This window comes from Macrobrachium rosenbergii, chromosome 39 (genome assembly GCF_040412425.1).
Source record: "Macrobrachium rosenbergii isolate ZJJX-2024 chromosome 39, ASM4041242v1, whole genome shotgun sequence".
NCBI classification, from domain to species: Eukaryota; Metazoa; Arthropoda; class Malacostraca; order Decapoda; family Palaemonidae; genus Macrobrachium; species Macrobrachium rosenbergii.
Window position 1 is genome coordinate 9,763,692 of NC_089779.1, and position 21,309 is coordinate 9,785,000.

A 21,309-nucleotide genomic window follows, 5' to 3' on the forward strand; every position below is an offset into this window, starting at 1 on the left:
CTTTTCGTGTCCATAACGTTTTAGTAGGACACTTCCGTACTGATAAATTTATTATAAGGCATATCACGTCGTCTACAGACAAGTGCTTAGGTCTTAGAAATATGCTGCCTCTAGTCCACTTAGGCAGTGACATAGTTTAATGTGAAACGGATTTTATCTTGAGAGTTAGTGCTCATTTGACTCGTAACCTGGATTATCTCAACGTGACCTTGTTATTTTTTTTCTTTATTAATCTAATTTGCAGGGGCTTGAACAAATGGTTGTAGATATATATATATATATATATATATATATATATATATATATATATATATATATATATATATATATATATATATATAAATATATATATATTATATATATATATATATTATGAGACGTGTGTTAGCTTGTGTACGTATGTGTACATGCGCTTACATTATTTGTCAGTTATACATAAATAAGACTTAACACTAATGACACGTGAATAGTAGTAACTGAGAAGCGGCCGTCGTATCTGCCGCCTTCGCTTCGCATTCGTAAGTACCGCAGTCCTTGGGCCGGAAGTCCTTGATGGTGAGGGTGTACCGCCCCGCATTTTGCTTGAGGGAGAATCTCTCGTCCTCCATCACGAGAAGGTCGTTCTCAGCCATGATGTGCTCCTGAGGACGACCTTCCGTGAACGATTTCTTCTTCCACATCACCGTCTGTGAAAAGAAAACAGATTCATTTTTTATTCTTCTTTTTTTATTTTGTACAGTGTTATTCAGTGCATGCTTGTTATCTGAAAGTGATATATATATATATATATATATATATATATATATATATATATATATATATATATATATATATATGTATGTGTGTGTGTGTGTGTGTGTGTGTGTATTATATATATATATATATATATATATATATATATATATATATATATATATATATTATAAAAGTAGCAATTAGAAACGGCAAACACTTTGGCTGTATATTTGGTTTAAGCCTGTAATGTAATATAGATTTCTCTCTCTCTCTCTCTCTCTCTCTCTCTCTCTCTCTCCATGCCAAAATTATACAATCCACAGTACATCAGTAATTAGCAGATGAAAGCTGTAACTTGACAGGAGACCACACGAACCAGTGGAAAGTATCCACTGGACTGTGATTATAATAGAACCACTTGGTGCAAAACGAAAGCTGTTAATGAACGCAGGGAACGCTGGCTATGAGTAGTTATGTAATTTTAATGATTTTGCTTTTGTTCCCGGCGCCAGTTTCATTGGAGTTTTCAGGCTACTTTTCTTGGCTTTGAAGATTGTTCTGTAGAGCTGCTAGCCCGCATGGCTCCCGGGGGGAGGGGGGGAGGCTGGTGATTTGGAGGGGTTTGTCATGGTGCCGCTCGGTTCACAAACCGAGGAACCTTGTTCGAGTCCTGTACCGGCCTAGGAAAGAAACAGCACGACCGCGCTCCTTAAAAATCGTGTGTGAATCTGTTGAAGCAAGCAGTGAGTCATGTACCCTGGTGTTGGTCGACTGCTTTGGGTTGCAGCTGAGGATGGATAGAGAGTAGGAAAGAGGAAAAAATAGCAGGTGCTAGTAATCAGCTTTCCGCCAAAACGTAAACAATCGTATTTCTCTCGTAGGGGGATAGTACCATCAGTGCACCTCACGCAGTACACTGTAGGCATTACTTAGGTTCTTTACATTTACAGTACAGTGTCCCTTCGGTCCCTAGCTGCAATCCCATTCTTTCGTTTTACTGTACCTCCATTCATATTCTCTTTCTTCCATCTGTCTTTCCACCCTCTCCTAACGATTGTTTCATAGTGTAACTGCGAGATCTTCCTGTTACACGTTTAAAACTTCATTTACTCTCAATTTTCCCCTCATCGCTGAATGACCTCATAGGTCCCAGCGCTTGGCCTTTGACCCAAGTGCTATATTTTCCTATCATATAATTTCGAAAATAAGACCCTCGACGAGGCAGTCCACACCCCACTGGGTTGAAACTTCGGCACCACCACTAACCTATTATCCCTTCCCCGGCCTGAGGCTACATACTACATGCCACTGACTCCTAATGGGAATTGTCGATTTTAGAGAGGGATAATTTAATCGCTGCTGTATTCACTGCGGCTTGAAAAAGGGAGAACTTATGCTCTCTTATGTGCTTTTCCGCTTCTTTTAATCTGTGTAGTTAGTAAATAAGTTGACGGCCACCTTGGGTTACCTGTTCATTTACACAGGTGGGTTCTGAGCATATAGAATTTGGTATTCTCGTAAGGAAGTGTGTTTTTGAAATTTTGTAGTTTTATTACTTGAATTGGAGTATATACAGTATAATATATATATATATATATATATATATATATATATATATTATTTATATCACATACACATATTTTCGCTGTATACTTCTCTCCTCTTTGCAGGGATTGGCGCCACAAGGCTCGTTTAGTTATATACTGTATATATAATATATATACACATGTATATTGTATATACATATATGTCTATGAGAGAGAGAGAGAGAGAGAGAGAGAGAGAGAGAGAGAGAGAGAGAGAGAGAGAGAGAGAGAAAGAAAGCTTGGTGGCTCATTAGATTACGTGAAATATGAAATGAGATTTTTGGGGGACCATGCATGACCCTGGTGTGTATGACTTGTTGCCGAAGGTTATCAGTTGCTGATTGAAATTGGAATATCCGAGTGAATATAAAATAGCATATTAAGTCTTCAACACCCTAAGTGGCGCCAAATGATATTTATTCAACACTTGAATACATGCTTCGATAATGTTACCAGTGAAAAATTGCTATTTTGTAATCGTAGGGTATCTTCAGGTACCCTAAGTGGTACAAATGATGTTTTTCAAGACCCGGTTACATACTTCGATAATCTTGCTAGTGAAAATGTTTAATTTGTAATTGATTTCTGTGTTATGGAATCAGACCTCTAACTGAATTAATATCCCCCCTCCCCCCCGAAAAAAAGCAAAATCATACGGAATCTCTCACGCGTCGATGCTTGTGAGTTTCTCTCTTGTGATACAGTAAGTGACGCCGTCAAGGCTTTTTCAAACAATGAAAACTTTGGGGGGAATTTTCAGGACGTTGAGAATACTCCCAGGGTTTTTGCGCCAGTGACCTTGGCAATTGTGACAATGGGTCACTTAATCATGATTAAATCAGTCAACTTTTTTTTTGAAGAGGAGGTTAGTCTCTCTCTCTCTCTCTCTCTCTCTCTCTCTCTCTCTCTCTCTCTCTCTCAATGGTGGTAATCTCTCTCTCTCTCTCTCTCTCTCTCAATGGTGGTAATCTCTCTCTCTCTCTCTCTCTCTCTCTCTCTCTCTCTCTCTCTCTCTCTCTCTCGTGTTTGGTCTCTGGGAATGGAATACTGTATGTTCGACCCAGGATAAAGAAAGAACGATCCCGCTTCGTTCCCTGAGTCTGTTTTTTTTTTTTTTTTTTTTACCCAAGCAGTGAAATACATGCGAGGTGGTTAGTCAACTGTGGTGAGTTGTAGCCAAGGGTACAAAGATAAAAACCGCCAGCAGCCATGGGTGGACCGACAAAATATTATCGCCACCGAGTTGGATCCGTTGATTTGAGGTCTCCTCTAACTCTATTGAACGACCCTTTGCTGTGAATTATTATTATTATTATTATTATTATTATTATTATTATTATTATTATTATTATTATTATTATTATTATTATTATTTTTTATTATTATTATTATTATTATTATTTTTATTATTATTATTATTATTATTATTATTATTATTATTATTATTATTATTATTCAGGAGATGAACCCTATTCATATGGAACAAGCCCACGTGCGCCATTGGCTTGAAATCCAAGCTTCCAAAATAAATATGGTGTTCATTCGAAAGAAGGAACAGAAATACAGAAAGAAAAGATCGGTTATTAGACAAACAGATAGATTAACAGACGAATAAATAAATAAATAAAAATGTAAGTAAATTATCAAAATACAAGGAGAATTGAATGAGGGTAGTAATGCATTGCATCTTCGCAGTTGCACGACATCTTCAGGGAGGCCGTTCCACAGTCCAACGGTGTGATTGAATAAGGTTATAAATATTTTATAATCATAATGAACGTGATAGCTACAACTACAACAACAAAACTGATGATAATGGCAGCGGGACCTACAGTTATACTCCGTAGGGAGGGTAGCGACACTGTAGGCATTAATTAAGGTTCTTTTCAGCGTCCCTTCGGCCCCTAGCTGCAACCTCTTTCATTCCTTTTACTGTACCTCCTTTCATATTCTTTGTCTTCCATCTGACTTTCCACCCTCTCTAACAGTTTGTATAGTGGAACTGCGAGGTTTGCCTCCTGTTACAACTTTAAAACCTTTTTACTCTCAATTTTCCTTTCAAAACATTAGTTGCTTTCCTCATTGCGCCATGTTAATTTCTTGGCGATCGTCATCATTGGCGTCAGATATCGTCCAGCAATCTCTTGCGCGGCCCGAAAGAAGAAACTCATTTGTGCAATCATCCAAGGCAAAGATAATGGAATCCGCTGGTTTTCAAACCGCATGACAACCCGGTTAATAAACAGCGCCTTGATGGACGACTCCTGCAGAAACCACAGTCCAGTTTCCCCCGACACTCTTGTGGGAAGAAGGGCGTGGGGGGAGTTGGAAGGGGAGGGAGGGGGAGGGTCGGTCGTTATCCATCCCCTGAACCTCCCGAAGTCCGAAGCCCTCGAGTTTGGTATTCTCAAAATATCTTAAATGTTCTAGGTCTTCCGTCGTGAGGGAATTTTGCTTCTGGTAGTCTTAAATCAAGTTTAATAATGGAAGTAAGAGCTTTAGAAGGAGAGAGAGAGAGAGAGAGAGAGAGAGAGAGAGAGAGAGAGAGAGAGAGAGAGAGAGAGAGAGTTGCGTTATGTGCAGGAGATTCTTTTTTCAACTTAGATCTGCATCTGTAAGGTAAATTTTTTCTCGAAATGTCAGTCTTTTAACTGCATTTTGAAACCATGTTTTGTTTTCCTTTCTTGTGTAGTTTTTTTTTTTTGGTTATATCATATATTTCAACAATTTGATTTGAATACACCCATACAACTGTATGATTTATTGAAAGCTCAGTGACTTACCTAAATTTAGTCGGAGATAGAGAGAGAGAGAGAGAGAGAGAGAGAGAGAGAGAGAGAGAGAGAGAGAGAGAGAGAGAGAGAGAGGAGGGTAATTGAGATTTGTCTAGCAATAGAAAGAGAGATAGAGAGAAAATATATGTAGAATGATTCCACTCCGCCAGGATAGAGGTGGCATTGTTGATGGTCCTCTTTTAATTGACTTGGTAACTGTGTCCGTTCAGACTTTTGCATTGTTTGTAATTAACTTACTTTGAATTGCCTCCTTCCTTAAGATCGCTCAACTGTCAAGAACATCACATTTTGATTCACCTGGTGGTGACATCCTAAGATTTATCAAATCGTTATTTGAACGAGCGCATTGGGTGATTTGAGATGGCTGATACAGCCCGAAGGACACGTATTGCAGGTTGTAAGTGCAATGTCACCGGTGTCATGGGATATCACAGGTATGGGTGGGGAGCCCCTAGGATTGCGCTGGAGGTGAAGTGCAAAGGTCAGTGTTTTACAGCTGTCATGCTTACGACCTGAGTCTGACACGACTGGGAAAATCATGCAGAATCTTCTCTTCCCTCGTGAAGTTATGTAAGACTCTCTCAGATCATTCTATTCAGCCGCAGGTTGTGGAATGGGTAGGTCATATCGGTGAGCAATAATCTCTGATTTGTGTAGTCATCATCATCAGTCTCCCTGAAGATGTGCAATCGGAACTTCGAAAGTTCAAGGGGAGATGCAGTGCATTGCTGCCTTAATGCTATTCTCCTGGCATTTTAATATATTTTTATCTATTTATTAATTTATTTTTGTTTCATTTCAATAAGTGAGATCTCTTCTTTCTGTATTTTCTTTTACCTTCTCTCCTTCCTAATGAACACCATATTCTTTGGAAAGCTTGAATTTCAAGTCAGGGGCCCGTGTGGGCTTCTTCCATATGAATACGTTTCATCTTCTGAACAATAATATAATAATAATAATAATAATATGCCCGTACGTACTGATATCTCACTCAGGCAATGTTTACAGTATCTCCACCAGATGTTTGTGACTGCTGATTGTGTGTACGATAGCTGACCATGTCAGTTAGCCAGAGATGACTGCAAGGGTTCTGACTTGAGGATTTTTCATAGTTAAAGTCTCTTTCCAGATCAAGGTATTGACAGCATCTCGAAACTTTTTTACCTTAAGAGTTCGTTCTGGAAGTGTTTGATCTCGGTGAATGAGAATTTAGTTTCTCTGCGCGCTGGAGTGAACTGAATTATCAAGTAAATTTTAACATTAGCCAATTTTGGGGGTCTTGGTTGTTGAGACCAAAGAATCATTAGCTAATAGAGATATAATTGACATTTTGCTGGTTAATATGTAAGTTATCAGGTGAGAGAGATAGAGGATAAATTGCCTGTCTTCAGTAACAATTTAGATTCACAGCTGTAACATCGCTTGTATTTACAGCGACCAAACACAGTACTCAGTCAGCCACAGATAGGGGTAAGAAGTAAACATATTGTAATTGAAGTATTGTAATTATTGGTGAATTTAATACTAAATTTTTGTATGGAACCAGTTAACGACACATAAAAAATAGTATGGTAAGTGAGAAAATGGCTCACGAACCATTGAGGACTAGAAGTTTAATTTTGTTTCAGCAGTGGCCGTTTTGTGATTATCATAGATGTAATAACTTTAATTCCAACATTAGGTTGTTGGTAATTTAGAATTTTACTGGCAACATGCTTTTGGTTTGACAAGGGGGCACCTGATTAACAGCTTAGCCGCTTACAGGGTTCTACGTAATGTAGCCTACAGATATTTTCAGCTCACTCTTGGTAGGTATGTAAAACGATTTTACTTAATCTAGAAATGGCACAGACACATTATATGTATATGTATATATATATGTGTATATATTTGTGTGTACACATATATATAGATACATACAGTATGTTTGTGTGTGTGCGCTACGAGATGGTAATTTGGATATTGAAGCTGATAAAAATGGCTTTGACGTACTTATGAGTTCAGAAGACAATGAAAATTCAAATTTCTGAATGAAGAGGTAACATTTGAATACCTAACGTGTTTATTGCCCCTATATCGGCATCTTAAGGTGTCATAAAAGAAACGAAGAAATTTAAAAAGTAAAATCTAAGTAGAATTAACAGAGGACAAAGAATACATTATCACAGAAATAAAAGGCATCAGCAAAAGTTCTCTTTCATACATTGATCTAACTTTCAAGTCATTCCACCGTAGGGGGTTAGTGCCGTCAGTGCACCTCATGCGGTGCACTTTAGGCATTACTGAAGGTTCTCTGCAGCGTCCCTTCGGCTCATAGCTGCAGCCCCTTTCATTCCTTTTACTGTACCTCCGTTGATATTTACTGTCTTCCATTTTACTTTCCACCCTCTCCGAACAGTTGGTTCATAGTGCAACTGCAAGGTTATCATCCTGTTACACCTTTCAAAACTTGTTACTGTCAGTTTCCACTACAGCTCTGAATGACCTCAAAGGCCCCAGTGCTTGGCCTTTGGCCTAAAGTCTATATTCTATTCTGTTCTACTTGTCAAGTCATTCTAACCACACTGTGAAACAGACTTGTCAGGAACCATTTGGCTGGGTTGCATTCTGTAACCAGAGGTTAACCTAAGTAAACATCGGCGCAAATAATTGTGGCAAAATGGCCAGATGTTTGCTGACGAGAGGGCTGTTGCGTGATTTGGGGAGTTTTCTTGGCAGAAAGATGTGGCTCATTTCACTTCTATGTCTTGGCCCATTTAGGAGGAGTCGTTAAAATGTGATGGATGTGGGGAAGCGTGTATGGCTACAGATGGCGTGCACACACACACACACACTATATATATATATATATATATATATATATATACATATACATATACATATACACACACATATGTATATATTAGTACACACACATATATATGTATATAATTATGTATATATATAAATTTATATATGTATATATATATATATATATATATATATATATATATATATATATATATATATATATATATATATATATATATGTGTGTGTGTGTGTGTGTGTGTGTGTGTGTGTGTGTGTGTATGTACGTATTTAGGAGTGGCTAAAATTTGATGGATTATGGGAAGCGTGTATGGCTATAGATGGCACGCACATATATACACACACAGACACATATATATATATATATACATGTGTGTGTGAACGTAATTATTTCTATTTTGTCATTTAGTATATTTAAAACTAGGGTAGAAAAGTGCGAGATAATTATTTTACGTATGATCGGTGGTGAATTTTGACAGGCATTTAATAGCATAGCCTAATTAAACTAGTATGGGGAACATATACAAACAGCCTCCTTTTCTCTACATAGGTGTATGACAGAAAAGGTCACGACTCGTAAAGGGATGTAATCTCTTAAGAAGCAGTATACTACCCAGAGCCGAGTCTTCCCATTGATAATGACTGACTTCCTCTCATGTTGACATGCTCGTGCCCCGGGAGATATGTCTCCATCATGTCTGTCATAAAAGAGAAAGATGAACGTGCGATCAAAAGCTGTAAAAAAAAAGACAGGTGAGAAGCTTGGTAGTATCTACTTTCGCTTTCCCAGTGGCGTCTTCATTCTCTTTCATTTGGTTGTTTCCTTTCTCCAATCAGAAAAAATTCTTTTTTATTAACGGAGCCATTTGGTAAATTGGTAACAACATGGCTTATATTATTAATAAACAAACCATGCTTCTGGATGATTTGTTTGAAGTATGTCGTAACATTCTTTTTTTGTTTCCATTTTCAAGTAATGTGAGTTATGTTGAATTGTAAGTGACAACAGTTGGAAGACTGGAAGCGTTATGTGTGGTAACACAATATAAATTGCTATGCATAATAAGAGCGTTTTCTTAAGAGGTTAACACAAGCTAGGCACACTTTCATTTGTTGTCACTCATGCTTCCATTCTAATAAAGTTTCACGTAATTGCCTCCCAAGTGCTGAGACAGGCGTTGCGGTTAAGATGATTAGATTTTAACTGTCACCGCAGTTTATAAAAGCACAAGACAGCTGAATAGAGAAGTTACTGTTATGTAAAAAGTAAATGTATGAGTAATGAAAATTGAGAGGCAGTGTAATATCGAACACAAGGAAGTACTGGTGTGGTATTTTCCTTCCTTTCTCTAGAAGACCTACTGGTACGCAGAGGTCAGAGGTCGGGGCCACGGGAGAGATGGACTAATTTCCTCCCTTGATGGCACGAGTGAAAGTTCATAGTGATTAAGTGTCCCTCTTCCGTCCGTGGTGGAATAATCTTCCAACTGGGTGTTTTTAGGCTTCGTAACTGATTCTCGTCATTAGCTTATATGGTCATTTTGTTTTCCCGTAGAGGGTTAGTGCCGTCAGTGCACCCCATGCTGTGCACTGTAGGTATTACTTAAGGTTCTTTGCAGCGTCCCTTCGGCCCCTAGTTGCAACCCCTTTCATTCATTTTACTGTACCTCCGTTCATGATATCGTTTTTCTTACTTTCCACCTTCCCTTAACAATTAATTCATAGTGCAACTGCGATGTTTTCCTCCTGTTACACCTTTCAAACCTTTTTACTGTCAATTTCAGTTTCAGCGGTGAATGACCTCATAGGTCCCAGCGCTTGGCCTTTGCCCTAAATTCTATATTCTCTCTCTCTCTCTTTCCCTCGTCTTTATATTTATAAGCGAGAAGCCTCGATAGTGGCGTGGAAGAAACGATATGGGTATATTCCTTCAAACTCACTATGTCTCTGTTGACCTAAACTTTGGATTATGTGCCTGGTGACTATTTGAATGTTGTTGGTTGCAGTTTATATATATATATATATATATATATATATATATATATATATATATATATATATATATATATATATATATATAGCATGTTGCATTCCATTCCTTCCACGTGACCGAGCCACCTTAAAGCATTCTGACCCATCATGTATATCCCTATTTCTCCATCATTCATATTTCGTTAATATGCATAAAATTGATCCCATCAGCTTCAATTTTTTTCTATTTCATTTGCATTCGGCTTCCAAACTTCTCTTCTAAAAGAGTTGAAATAAAAAAAAAAAATCCCCCACACATTCTCACCTTGGCTTTCGTAAACGCTTCAATTCTCTTCCAGTCTTTGCACACACCTAGATAATTTTCTTGCGTCGCTTATTCTTTAACTTCCTTCTACTCACGTCCTCCTGTCATCCATCCATACATGGCCATTATATATAGCCTTATACTTGTGGTTTCGCCAGCTGTCCTCAACCAGTTCTGTATCACATGCAGACACTAGCCATTTTCCTCTCCATTCGCGTCCCATTTTTTATTCCTCAGCTGAACATCTACAACTAATATCATTTCTCTGAATACTTAGATCACTTTATCCAGAGAGTATTGAACAGCCATGGTGAAACCACCTCTGTCGTAGACACGTTTTTGGGCCAAACCAGACACATCCATGTATTTACTGTAATATGGTTTGATCAGTCGGCAAGCTGTCTTCTGTAGCACTTTTTCTATACCCTGCGCGTTAGCCTGTGAATTCTGCCTTTAGTATCATTATTGATATATATATATAAAATATATATATATATATTCTAATCTATATATATATATATATATATATATATATATATATATATATATATATATATATATATATATATATATATCAGTATGTATATATCACCTCACAATTTTTTCCTTAGAGGTAGTGGCTCAGAAGGCGTAAGTCTTCCAGTCCCCAGTAAGCCTTTTTAGATGATATTGTTGCCCTCTTGTCCTTTGCCACCATGGTTGCAACCCACCACAGTTTATTAACTTGCAGGTATATCACTCACGGCTTAGGTGAGCTGAGGTACAGGGGATTTTAACGGTCCATACCACTTGGCTCATCTCGCTCTACATCTTGGGTTTAGAAATAATTAGTAGGTTCTCTTTGAAGGAGTACATCATGGAGATGGCTAAGTCTGATTCTATCAGTTTGGCTTGGTCTTTAGGTAGATCGTGCATTTCATCTAAGCAGATCCGTTAGTGTTGTGATTTTTATGTGAACGCCTGCCGCATTTCATGGGTCATTTTCAGACTGTATGTGGACTTCAGGGAGCTTTTGTTTCAGGCTGCAGGTTGTATGTGGGACTTCAGGGAACTTTTGTTTCAGGCTGCAGGTTGTATGTGGGACTTCAGGGAACTTTTGTTTCAGGCTGCAGGCTGTATGTGGACTTCAGGGAGCTTTTGTTTCAGGCTGCAGAATGTATATGGACTTCAGGGAGCTTTTGTTTCAGGCTGCAGAATATATATGGACTTCAGGGAGCTTTTGTTTCAGGCTGCAGGCTGTATGTGGACTTATGGGAGCTTTTGTTTCAGGCTCCAGGCTGTAGCCTATGTAGACTTCAGGGAGCTTTTGTTTCAGGCTGCAGAATGTATATGGACTTCAGGGAACTTTTGTTTCAGGCTGCAGGCTGTATGTGGACTTCAGGAAGCTTTTGTTTCAGGCTGCAGGCTGTATGTGGACTTCAGGGAGCTTTTGTTTCGGGCTGCCTCATTAGTTAATATGTGCGTTTTATTTTTAAAAACTTGGTAACGTGCTAAGGATCTCATGACGATGAAAGAAAAGTCAGGTAACGTCGGAACACCCACGGGCCTTAAAAAATAAGAAATTTCAATAATTATGGTTATATGATTCTAAGGAAGCAATTCTCTCTCGCATGCACATTTTTCATTCAAGCGGAGAAAATTGAATTGATTTGAAAACGAGGTTTTGATGCCTATATATATATATATATATATATATATATATATATATATATATATATATATATATATATATATATATATATATATATATATATATATATATATATATATATATATATATATATATATATATATATATATATATATATATATATATATATATATATATATATATATATATATATATATATATATATATCCACCTTTATAGCATGATCACGAGAATGAACATCTGACAATCCATCATGAATCAGAGAAAGCATTTTAGTGTAGCTTTGAATTGAAACAAAAGCAGAGATTCGTAAATGCATCGTAAAGCTGCTGTATTTCTTATACCGTATTCAGAGTGAGGCAAATTCATTTGATTTTTATTTTTAATTTTTTTGCTTGGCTTCCTAGCGGCTTGTAGCCTTGTGCCTTGTGGAATTTTGAGTAATGACGATGTTATGTAAGGCGATTGTTGCAGTGGATGAAATTTGCCACTGGACATTTTGTCAAGCAAAACGTTTAACAGAACCAATTACGTTTTTTTAACGAACGTCTTCTCTCTCTCTCTCTCTCTCTCTCTCTCTCTCTCTCTCTCTCTCTCTCTCTCTCTCTCTCTCTCTCAGATTGGTCGTTTGGTTTGTATGGAAAACCTTGATTAGTGGTCATAAAAATAATGCCTGAAATGTATGCCATTATGCACTCATTACAAAGTAGACAGTAGGATAAAAGTTTTTAGACAGACCGCATGACGTTATGCTTAAATTTATTCAAGTCCCTCTCCATTTGTAAACACGCAATATATAGCCATACGCACACATATACAGTATATATATATATATATATATATATATATATATATATATATATATATATATATATATATATATGTATATATATATTACGCACTAAGTTTGGTATGTTATATTTTGGGTTTATGTTATATTAAAAATCTATTAAGAATCCATCCCAATTAAAACTTGTTAAAGAGCAGTGGAATTTTTTTTGCCATATCACACGATTTTCACCAGTCAGATATTGTTTAATATCAGTACATAAATGATAAGCAGAGTACCTGGAGGGATTCTGTCTAGCATCTGAAAAGCAAAAGGTGAACCGGTTATGCAGTTAGAACCAATATTAATTGCATTTACGATTTTTGTAAATTGTAAAACTAGAAGGAGATCAGATTAATCTTACTTGTGCTGCTTCTGTCTAATCGTGTTAGATTTTGCCTTGAAATTATGCTGTCTTTTTTAGTTTTCTGTAAAAGAAAACTATTGTGCCGTCTTTATCTGTCCGTCCGCACTTTTTCTGTCAGCTCTTTATTCTGTCCGCACTTTTTCTCTCCACCCTTAGATCTTAAAAACTACTGAGGCTAGAGGGCTGCAAATTGGGATGTTGATCATCCACCCTCCAGTCATCAAGCAATCCAAATTGCATCCCTCTAGCCTCAGTAGTTTTGATTTTATTTAAGGTTAAAGTTAGCCATAATCGTGCTTCTGGCAACGATATAGGACAGGCCACCGCTGGGGCGTGGTTAAAGTTTCATGGGCGTATGGTTTGCGGACCTATGAAAAGAGCCACATAAATACTAAATTGCAGATGCAAACTCTGAAAGGCATCCAGAGTAATACTGTATAGCACTGCCATCGTGTGCTTCCTGCGTTTTTGAAAGGGTCCAAACTCAGAAAACTACTGTTCTGCTATAAAATACAGGTGGCAATTCGTTTTTCCTCCCCATGGAGTTTTGCATATAATATTTTCTATCAGGTCCGCATTTTGAGCAGGATCCAGTCCTTAGAAGATGTTGATAATTGTTTCTTATATAATATTTGATATGATCTTTTCCAATATGCGTTAAAATGTATGGAAAACCTGTAAAAATTTCCGCATGGAAAACTGTGTATTCGATTTCTTATACTGTTTGATGTGATGTGTTCCAATATGCGTTACAATTTCGGCATGAAAAACTGTATTCGAAGCACATTTCCAGTCGTTGACTTCGGCGACCTCGCTATTTACTTTTGGAATTATGAATACATTTTTTTCACCGCGTCTCAACTTGATAACATTATTAACAGACATAAAACATTTAAAGGGAGAAATTTAGGTTATTATATAAGCTTGCATCCGAATCACCAAGTAGGTATATGAAATACAACGATGTTATTCAGACACTATACATTCAACCAATCATTGTCAATCTCCCGCCCTCTTTTAAGTTTATTTTCGCCTGGTAAAAAAAAAAATGATAGCGCGTAGCTCGTATTTTTCTGCCCGTTGGTGCGTCTGTCAAGCTTGCCTTATCATTAGAACTCCTACATGGTTGGCATTTCAGCCAAACTAGATGCAATATTAGACCATCATGCTTAGACGCGCATGAAGGACAATCATCTGTGTATGTATACAGTGCGCCTTCCACGCTTACATTGTCATCGCATTCTTAAACTGTTGAAAGAGTTTTAACCAAACTTGGGGCGAGGATATTCCATCACGCATTGATGTGCATGAAGGGTGGTAGTCTTTTTTGTTTATCAGCACGTCGTCACCCTTAAATATAGCCATCGCAACCCTTATGTTCGTCAGCGAGTCTGTCACGCTTGTTTTGTCATTGCAACTCCACCTGCGTGGTTGAACGTATTTCAGTCTTACAAAGGTGAGCATGTTGGGAGGGATTGGGGAGGGGGGAGGGGGGAAATCGTTCACCTGTGTCTTCCTATCTGGTCATTGCAGCCCCACTTACAGGGTTGGAGGGATTTCGTTAGTATTTGGTATAAAAATAAACCATGATGTACAGTTGTGCATGAAGGGAGACTGTCAGTTTGTCCTTATGTTTGCTCGTTTCTCTGTCTGTCTGTCTATCACACTCACCATTTCATTGCAGCTTGGCACAAAAGCAGTCTGTCATGCATAGGTGTGCAAAAAAGTCGATTGACGGGATTTCAGTCAAGGTTAGCCCATCATGCGTAAGTGAGCGTGAAAGGAGATTGCTTTAAGTGCTCAAATGTATCTGTTACTTAACCTAATGGGATACTTAACTTGAAGGAATTTTCATGAAACTTTTTACAAAGGTAGACCAGTTTACATAGATTGCCTCGAGAAAGGATCTCTCTCTCTCTCTCTCTCTCTCTCTCTCTCTCTCTCTCTCTCTCTCTCTCTCTCTCTCTCTCTCTCTCTCTCTGGTATCAAGAACAAGAATTATCTTAGGAAATTTGATTGGTAGTCAATATGGAGTATTTAATGCTTTAGCAATAATCTTAGGAGAACGTACCTGTTGTAATAATGAATAGTTTTCGTATATGAAAATACATTACAGTCATACATTTATAGAGTATTGTATTGCAGCTTGACTGATTTTGCGGAAAAAATTAATAAAATTATTTTTGTATAATGTAGGTTTGTTGCAAGGTTACTGCTTCTTACATACCGTTTATGTTAAATGGTAAAAAAAAAAGAAAAAGTTTCCTGTCAGTAAGCATATTCTTTACTTTGAAGCTCAAGTAGAGGCAATGTATTTATCTTGCAGAGCGTAAGTACCAGAAGAAGGTGAAAGATGATTATAATTTTTGTCTGGGATGTGTCCTTGTCGCCATATTATGTATATTTTAGTAAAGCAGACTTTCAAGTGTGGTATAACATTATTGTTTAATTTCAAGCCTTCGATTGTGAGTGTTTCATAGTCTGGCGTTATTCTCCGAATCTTTTGCAGTTCCATTAAAACGGATTGGTTTTCTTTACAATGGAAGTCAATTATCCTGATTTCTGTGAGTAACCTATCGCCATCTAGAGATTATTTTCGATTCGGAATCGGGCATCAGCATGGTTACCTGATGCTGCCAAGGGATGTATTAGTTTTCTCCAGGGGTATTTTGGCTACTTGGCCACTCCTCCAGTCATTATTATCATGATCATGAAGTAGATTAACCTGACAACAAATGTTAAAGAGGTCGCATCGTAGGCGGAAGAGACGAAAGAGAACGGTTTATGAGGTAAAAAGTCTGGAGAGAAAGTGATGCAGTTGGGTGCCGAAGGAAAGGCTGTATTGCTTTGTTAATGGTTCGAGTGATTTTCACTTCCTTCTGCCTCTCTCAAGGTATCGAAAACCCGAGAGGAAATGTCCATTGCCAGTACGGATTTCATTGTATGAAGTCGATGTATAGTTAACCGCACGAGAAAGGGAATTGAATTCCAAGCAGTGTTCCGGAAAACAAAAACACCTTTCTCGTCCACTGGCTTGATATTGTTTCGTTCACTATTTTATAGTGAGTCGGTGAGTTAAAACTGGTTGCTTCTCTGTTCACGAGCCATTTCAAGTAGTCCTGCTCTACGTCCTTTTGATTTTTTTTTTTACCTATAAACAGCGGTAAACAATGTAGAAATAAGATCTTGTATTTTTTAATCAGAGAAGGCAGGCAGTTTGAATACTATTATCTCACTTGCTTGGAGCTAAGATGGATTAGTATTGTGGAACATAGTTAATACGTCTAGAACAGAATACAGCTTTGTGTGTAATTGTATAGGGACACCGGTATGCAGGTGAACGAGCGAAAAAAATTACTTGTGAAATTTGTTCCCTTGGCAAAACGATTTTAAGTTTTGACTCTCATTTCAGCTGTGAGGTTTTGAACGATTTTCCTTCCAGCATTTTTAACAATTCTTATAATTTGTTACACTTTAAAAAAATGAAAGTTTTTATTTGGGCTAGCCCATCATTGGATAGAAAGACCCATGTCCTTCTAAATGTCCGATTTCTCCGTATGCTATATTTCATTGCCAGGCAAGCCTCAAGGCTGTCGTTTAAAGTTTCAGAAAAATTTGTCGCCAATCTTTTCTTGTACGAACATCATGACTGCAGTTGCTTATTGATGTTAGTTTTTCCAAGTTTTCGTTTTCAGGATTTTTTTTTTTTTTTTTTTTTTTGAGTTTCTGAGCTCTCCTTTCCAGATTTTTTTTTTTTTTTTGAGTTTCTAAGCTCTCCTTTCCAGATTGTTTTTTTTGAGTTTCTAAGTCCTCCTTTTCAGGATTTTTGTTTTTTTAGTTTTTAAGTTCTTTTCAGGATTTTTTTTTGTGTCTAAGTTCTCCTTTTCAGGATTTTTTTTTGGGGGAATTTTTTTTTTTTTTTTTTTTTGAGATGCGTTTGTTGTACGATACGTCTCATCTGTTGCGTCCTTAAATGGCCGGTATTGATTTTGAGTTTTCTGTAAAAGAAAACTATTGTGCCGGCTTTGTCTGTCCGTCCGCACTTTTTTCTGTCCGCACTCTTCCTGTCCGCCCTCAGATCTTAAAAGCTACTGAGGCTAGAGGGCTGCAAATTATGTGTCATCCACCCTCCAATAACCAAACATACCAAATCGCAGCCCCCTAGCCTCAGTAGTTTTTATTTTATTTAAGGTTAAAGCTAGCCATGACCTTGCGTCTCGGTGCCAACAACACAGGCCACCACCGGGGCGTGGCTGAAAGTTTCATACAACATTATATGCTGTACAGAAAATTGGATTGCGCCAGAGAAACTTCCGCGCATTTTTTACTTGTTTATTATTTTCTTGCATCGTTCTAGAGTCTCATTTTAAGGTGCAGATTTAGTCATTGTGTTTATACTCATTGCAGCTCGTGTTGAATGTGATATATTTAGACTCTATGAAATGTCTCATTGATGTTTCTTGGTTCTAAGAAGTGTGTGGTGTCTTTGCGACCGTGAGAAATAATTATTGTCATTATTCCGCGCGCGCACGCGTTTGGAACAAGACAGAACATACGGACATCTTAAACACGAAACGGACTTTAACTGTAAGTGAATTGAAGGCAGCTTCATTTTAATAATGTGTTGATGACTTTACAGCATTGAAACGCAGTATCTGAATATTCAAAAGAATTGTTTTGATGTAGGTTTTAGTTTTTTTTCTTATAAATGATGAAGTAAAATGGCCACTCACAGAATAAACGTTAAACTTAAGACACCTGCCCTCAAGAGACTTCAGTGAAAGGAGGAAGGAAACAAGCAATACTGAAGCGATAAACTGGTAACAGCCAAAAAAAAGTGGTAATAAAGGAAACCTTGAAAACGAAGATTAACAGAGAGAGAGAGAGAGAGGCCGAGAAATAAGAGTGACTTTCACCGTCAGATGACCCGGAGCATCGTCGGAGGACGGACGTGACAGTGACTCCAATAGTTTCAGGCAGTGACTGAGGTGACTCCATCGCCGATTGCCTTAACGAACCGCAAAATGATGCAAGTTCGAACGACAGAGCGACAGAGCTCGGCTCTTTCATAATTGGGTCTCCCTTGGAAGGATGATCGTTATTTTTTTCACCGGTCGACGGAGACTCGCTCGCGGGGTCCCGTAGGGGGAGATGTTAGTGCCGTCAGTGCACCTCTTGTGGTGCACTGGAATTTATTTCTGGTGATGGAAATTCATTTCTCGCTGTAATGTGGTTCGGATTCCACAATAAGCTGTAGGTCCAGTTGCTAAGTAACTAATTGGTTCTTAGCCACGTTAAATAAGTCTAATCCTTCGGGCCAGCCCTAGGAGAGCTGTTAACCAGCTCAGTGGTCTGGTAAAACTAAGGTATACTTTTTTTTTTTTTTTGCAGGCGTTACTGAAGGTTATCTATGGTGCATCATTATATTGTGACGGGAAATAATGAGTGAAAAGCCACAATAATGTAAATGTACATTTTTATTCAGCTGGCTGAAGAGGACCGTTGTGCAAACTGTTGAAAGCTCCCCCTGGTTTTTTAACCCCATTTTTTGTATTTTGGAAAATATACTGTCTTTCATTCACATTATTGTGACTTTTTACTCATTATGAATTAAGGTTCTTTGCAGCGTCCCTTCGGCCCCTGCCTGCAACCCCTTTCATTCCTTTTACTGTATCTTCATTCATATTCTCTTTCTTTCATCTTACTTTCCACCCTCTCCTAACATTTGTTTCACAGTGCAACTGCGAGGTTTTCCTCCTGTTACACCTTTCAAACCTTTTTACTGTCAATTACCGTTTCAGCTGAATGACCTCGTAGGTCCCAGTGCTTGGCCTTTGGCCTAGATTCTGTTTCTATTCTATTCTATTTGCTTGCTGGGGGGTGGGGGGCGCGAGTGCGATTGGGAAGGCATTAGGGGATAGATAAAGTCGCTGAAGTTGTCTGCTTAACGGATATAAGTGAATTATGAATTTAATCATTCACTGAATTATATTTAATAACCCAAGTCTATCATATATCTTGGTTGTGGTGTTGTTGACCCAAGCAATCAGTTACGTATGTAGTGGTCAGTTGACTGCGATATATATATATATATATATATATATATATATATATATATATATATATATATATATATATATATATGTATATTCAAACGCAGATGTACTTTGTAAAGAAACAGTTATTCTGTTTACAAAGTTAACCTAGTTGATTTGTTAAGATTCATTGGCTATTTTGAAAACAAATTTATGAGTCGGAGAGTCAGTCTTTAAAGTCAGAGAGCCTTTAAAGGCAGTAAATCTATTCGTTGTTTACGGAAAGCTAGGAATTGTCTAAATTTAGAAGTTCTGCTATTTTCTTCATACGCCATGATTTTACAGAGTTCTGCGGGTGGAATCAAATGTTGGTTTTTTTTCTCAGTTTATTTTCGTAGCTCAATTTGGACCACTTTTTGAAATGTTCTTAAGTTGCTAATTTCTGTTTGACTTTTTTTTCGCTACGTTCTTCGTATAATTTCAATTTTTCTACATTTAGCAGTCAGTTCAAAACCTAGAATATTAAGTATTCTTACGGAAACTTTAATTGGACGCTCCTTCAGCAGTTGCACATCTTTTTCATAGAATTTAGTTAATATTCTGGTATTCGGCAGAAGTTATACTCTTAAGTGTGACTCCCTGTTGGGTGGTCTGATAGCTGATTTAGAAATTCAGGATTGTTTACAATTCAGAGAAGGTCATATTTAATGGGTTCCATAATTTTGTAATGCCATCTTATTATTTGTTGAACGCGTTTCATATCATTTGCTGAAAGGGTATTATGCAGAATCAATATTATTATCCATATATTCTATATACTCCTTAGTGTTTACTGAGTTTTGTTGACGTATTCATTAAACACTCGTATTTACAAATATTCTAGCTGTCTTAGATCACTGTAATACCTCGATAACTGAATTTATTACGAATAACGTAAATGAAAGTAAAGAAAAAAATCTTGGGATTCACCGTAGGCACAGGCGAAAGTAGAATGACTCGGATTTTGAAGGTAATATTGTTGATAGCACCAACAGCTGGCGAATGGCGGAAATGATTAACAGACTGATAAACGATGGAAAAAATATAACTGTTTGTTCATTGCAAGAAGACTGACGTAAAAGTCCATGTTGCTATTTTCGAGGCGAGTTTTTAACAGATTGAATCATTTATATATCTTGGAGCTGTCGTTTTAAACAATTGCTAAACCCTTGAATTCAGGAAAATGTACGAAAACATATAAACATCTACGTATATGTATGTATATGTATATATATATATATATATATATATATATATAATATATAATATATATATATATATATATATATATATATATATATATATATGTACACATATATATACACAGTATATATATGGTATTAAAAGGAATTTCCCCAATATACAGGAAGTTCTTGTAAGATAGAGGTGACCAGCATAATAATTATAGGGATTGTTAAGCGCTTCTGATGAGCATTCTGTGTAGATATATGAAATGGATAATATTGTCGAAGTTATCCGCACTGGCAGTTCACCAACGTTCGGCTGTTGAACTAAGAATGCGGCCATGATTATTGTTGTGTGTCCCATCTGTTAAATCATGAATGAAAGAGTAAACGCTTGGGGTTAAATCAAGGTTATTAAAAATTCGTCTTATTACGCATGTAACTGCAGGAAAGTCCGTTTGGAAAGTGAAAATGTTAATCTGCCTAGGTTTAGGGGCATGGCATGTTTCTTGAGGCAGGGGTCATTTAGTGCAGGAAGCACCAAGCTGTAAAACACGAATACAAAGAGATACCGGATTACAAGAAAAATCTATATGAGGATAATCTTCAGTTAGATTCGAAAATAATGGCGTGAGCAAGTCATATTTGTCGTGAGTTCTCGTGTGCCGTGTTTTTCTCTTCACGAATCGTCTTCCTGCCCTGCTCAGCACAGTTCAGAATCTTTTTCTTTTTAGCAGTAAATTATTAAGTGCATCTGTATACTATCTCTGAGTGAAGAAGATGTAGCCTAATTAGGTTCGTTTTCAGCCTTCTAAAGCTAATTTCCTTCCAATCTCTTTGCCTAATGCACTTCTCTAACAGTAATCATTGAGCAACAGGAATCTGGTCCCCCCCTTATCTATGTCAGTATTTTTGGGCTTAGAAGTAACTAGTGACATGAATGGGAAGAATCACACTTTTGGCTCCAGAAAATATGATTATAA

The 21,309-nt window shown here is 37.4% G+C and overlaps 1 protein-coding gene and 1 long non-coding RNA gene across 2 annotated transcripts in view; one reads left to right on the plus strand and one right to left on the minus strand.

Annotated features, from left to right (window-relative positions):
• LOC136825731 (uncharacterized) overlaps positions 1–21,309 on the plus strand; it is a 583,078-nt gene that overhangs the window by 5,904 nt on the left and 555,865 nt on the right. The window lies entirely within an intron of this gene.
• LOC136825716 (uncharacterized) overlaps positions 383–21,309 on the minus strand; it is a 27,360-nt gene continuing 6,433 nt past the window's right edge. The window contains exon 2 of the mRNA XM_067082488.1: positions 383–686. Within this exon, the coding sequence (XP_066938589.1) occupies positions 453–686 (234 nt within the window). The 3' untranslated portion in view covers positions 383–452. The remainder of the gene's footprint in view (positions 687–21,309) is intronic.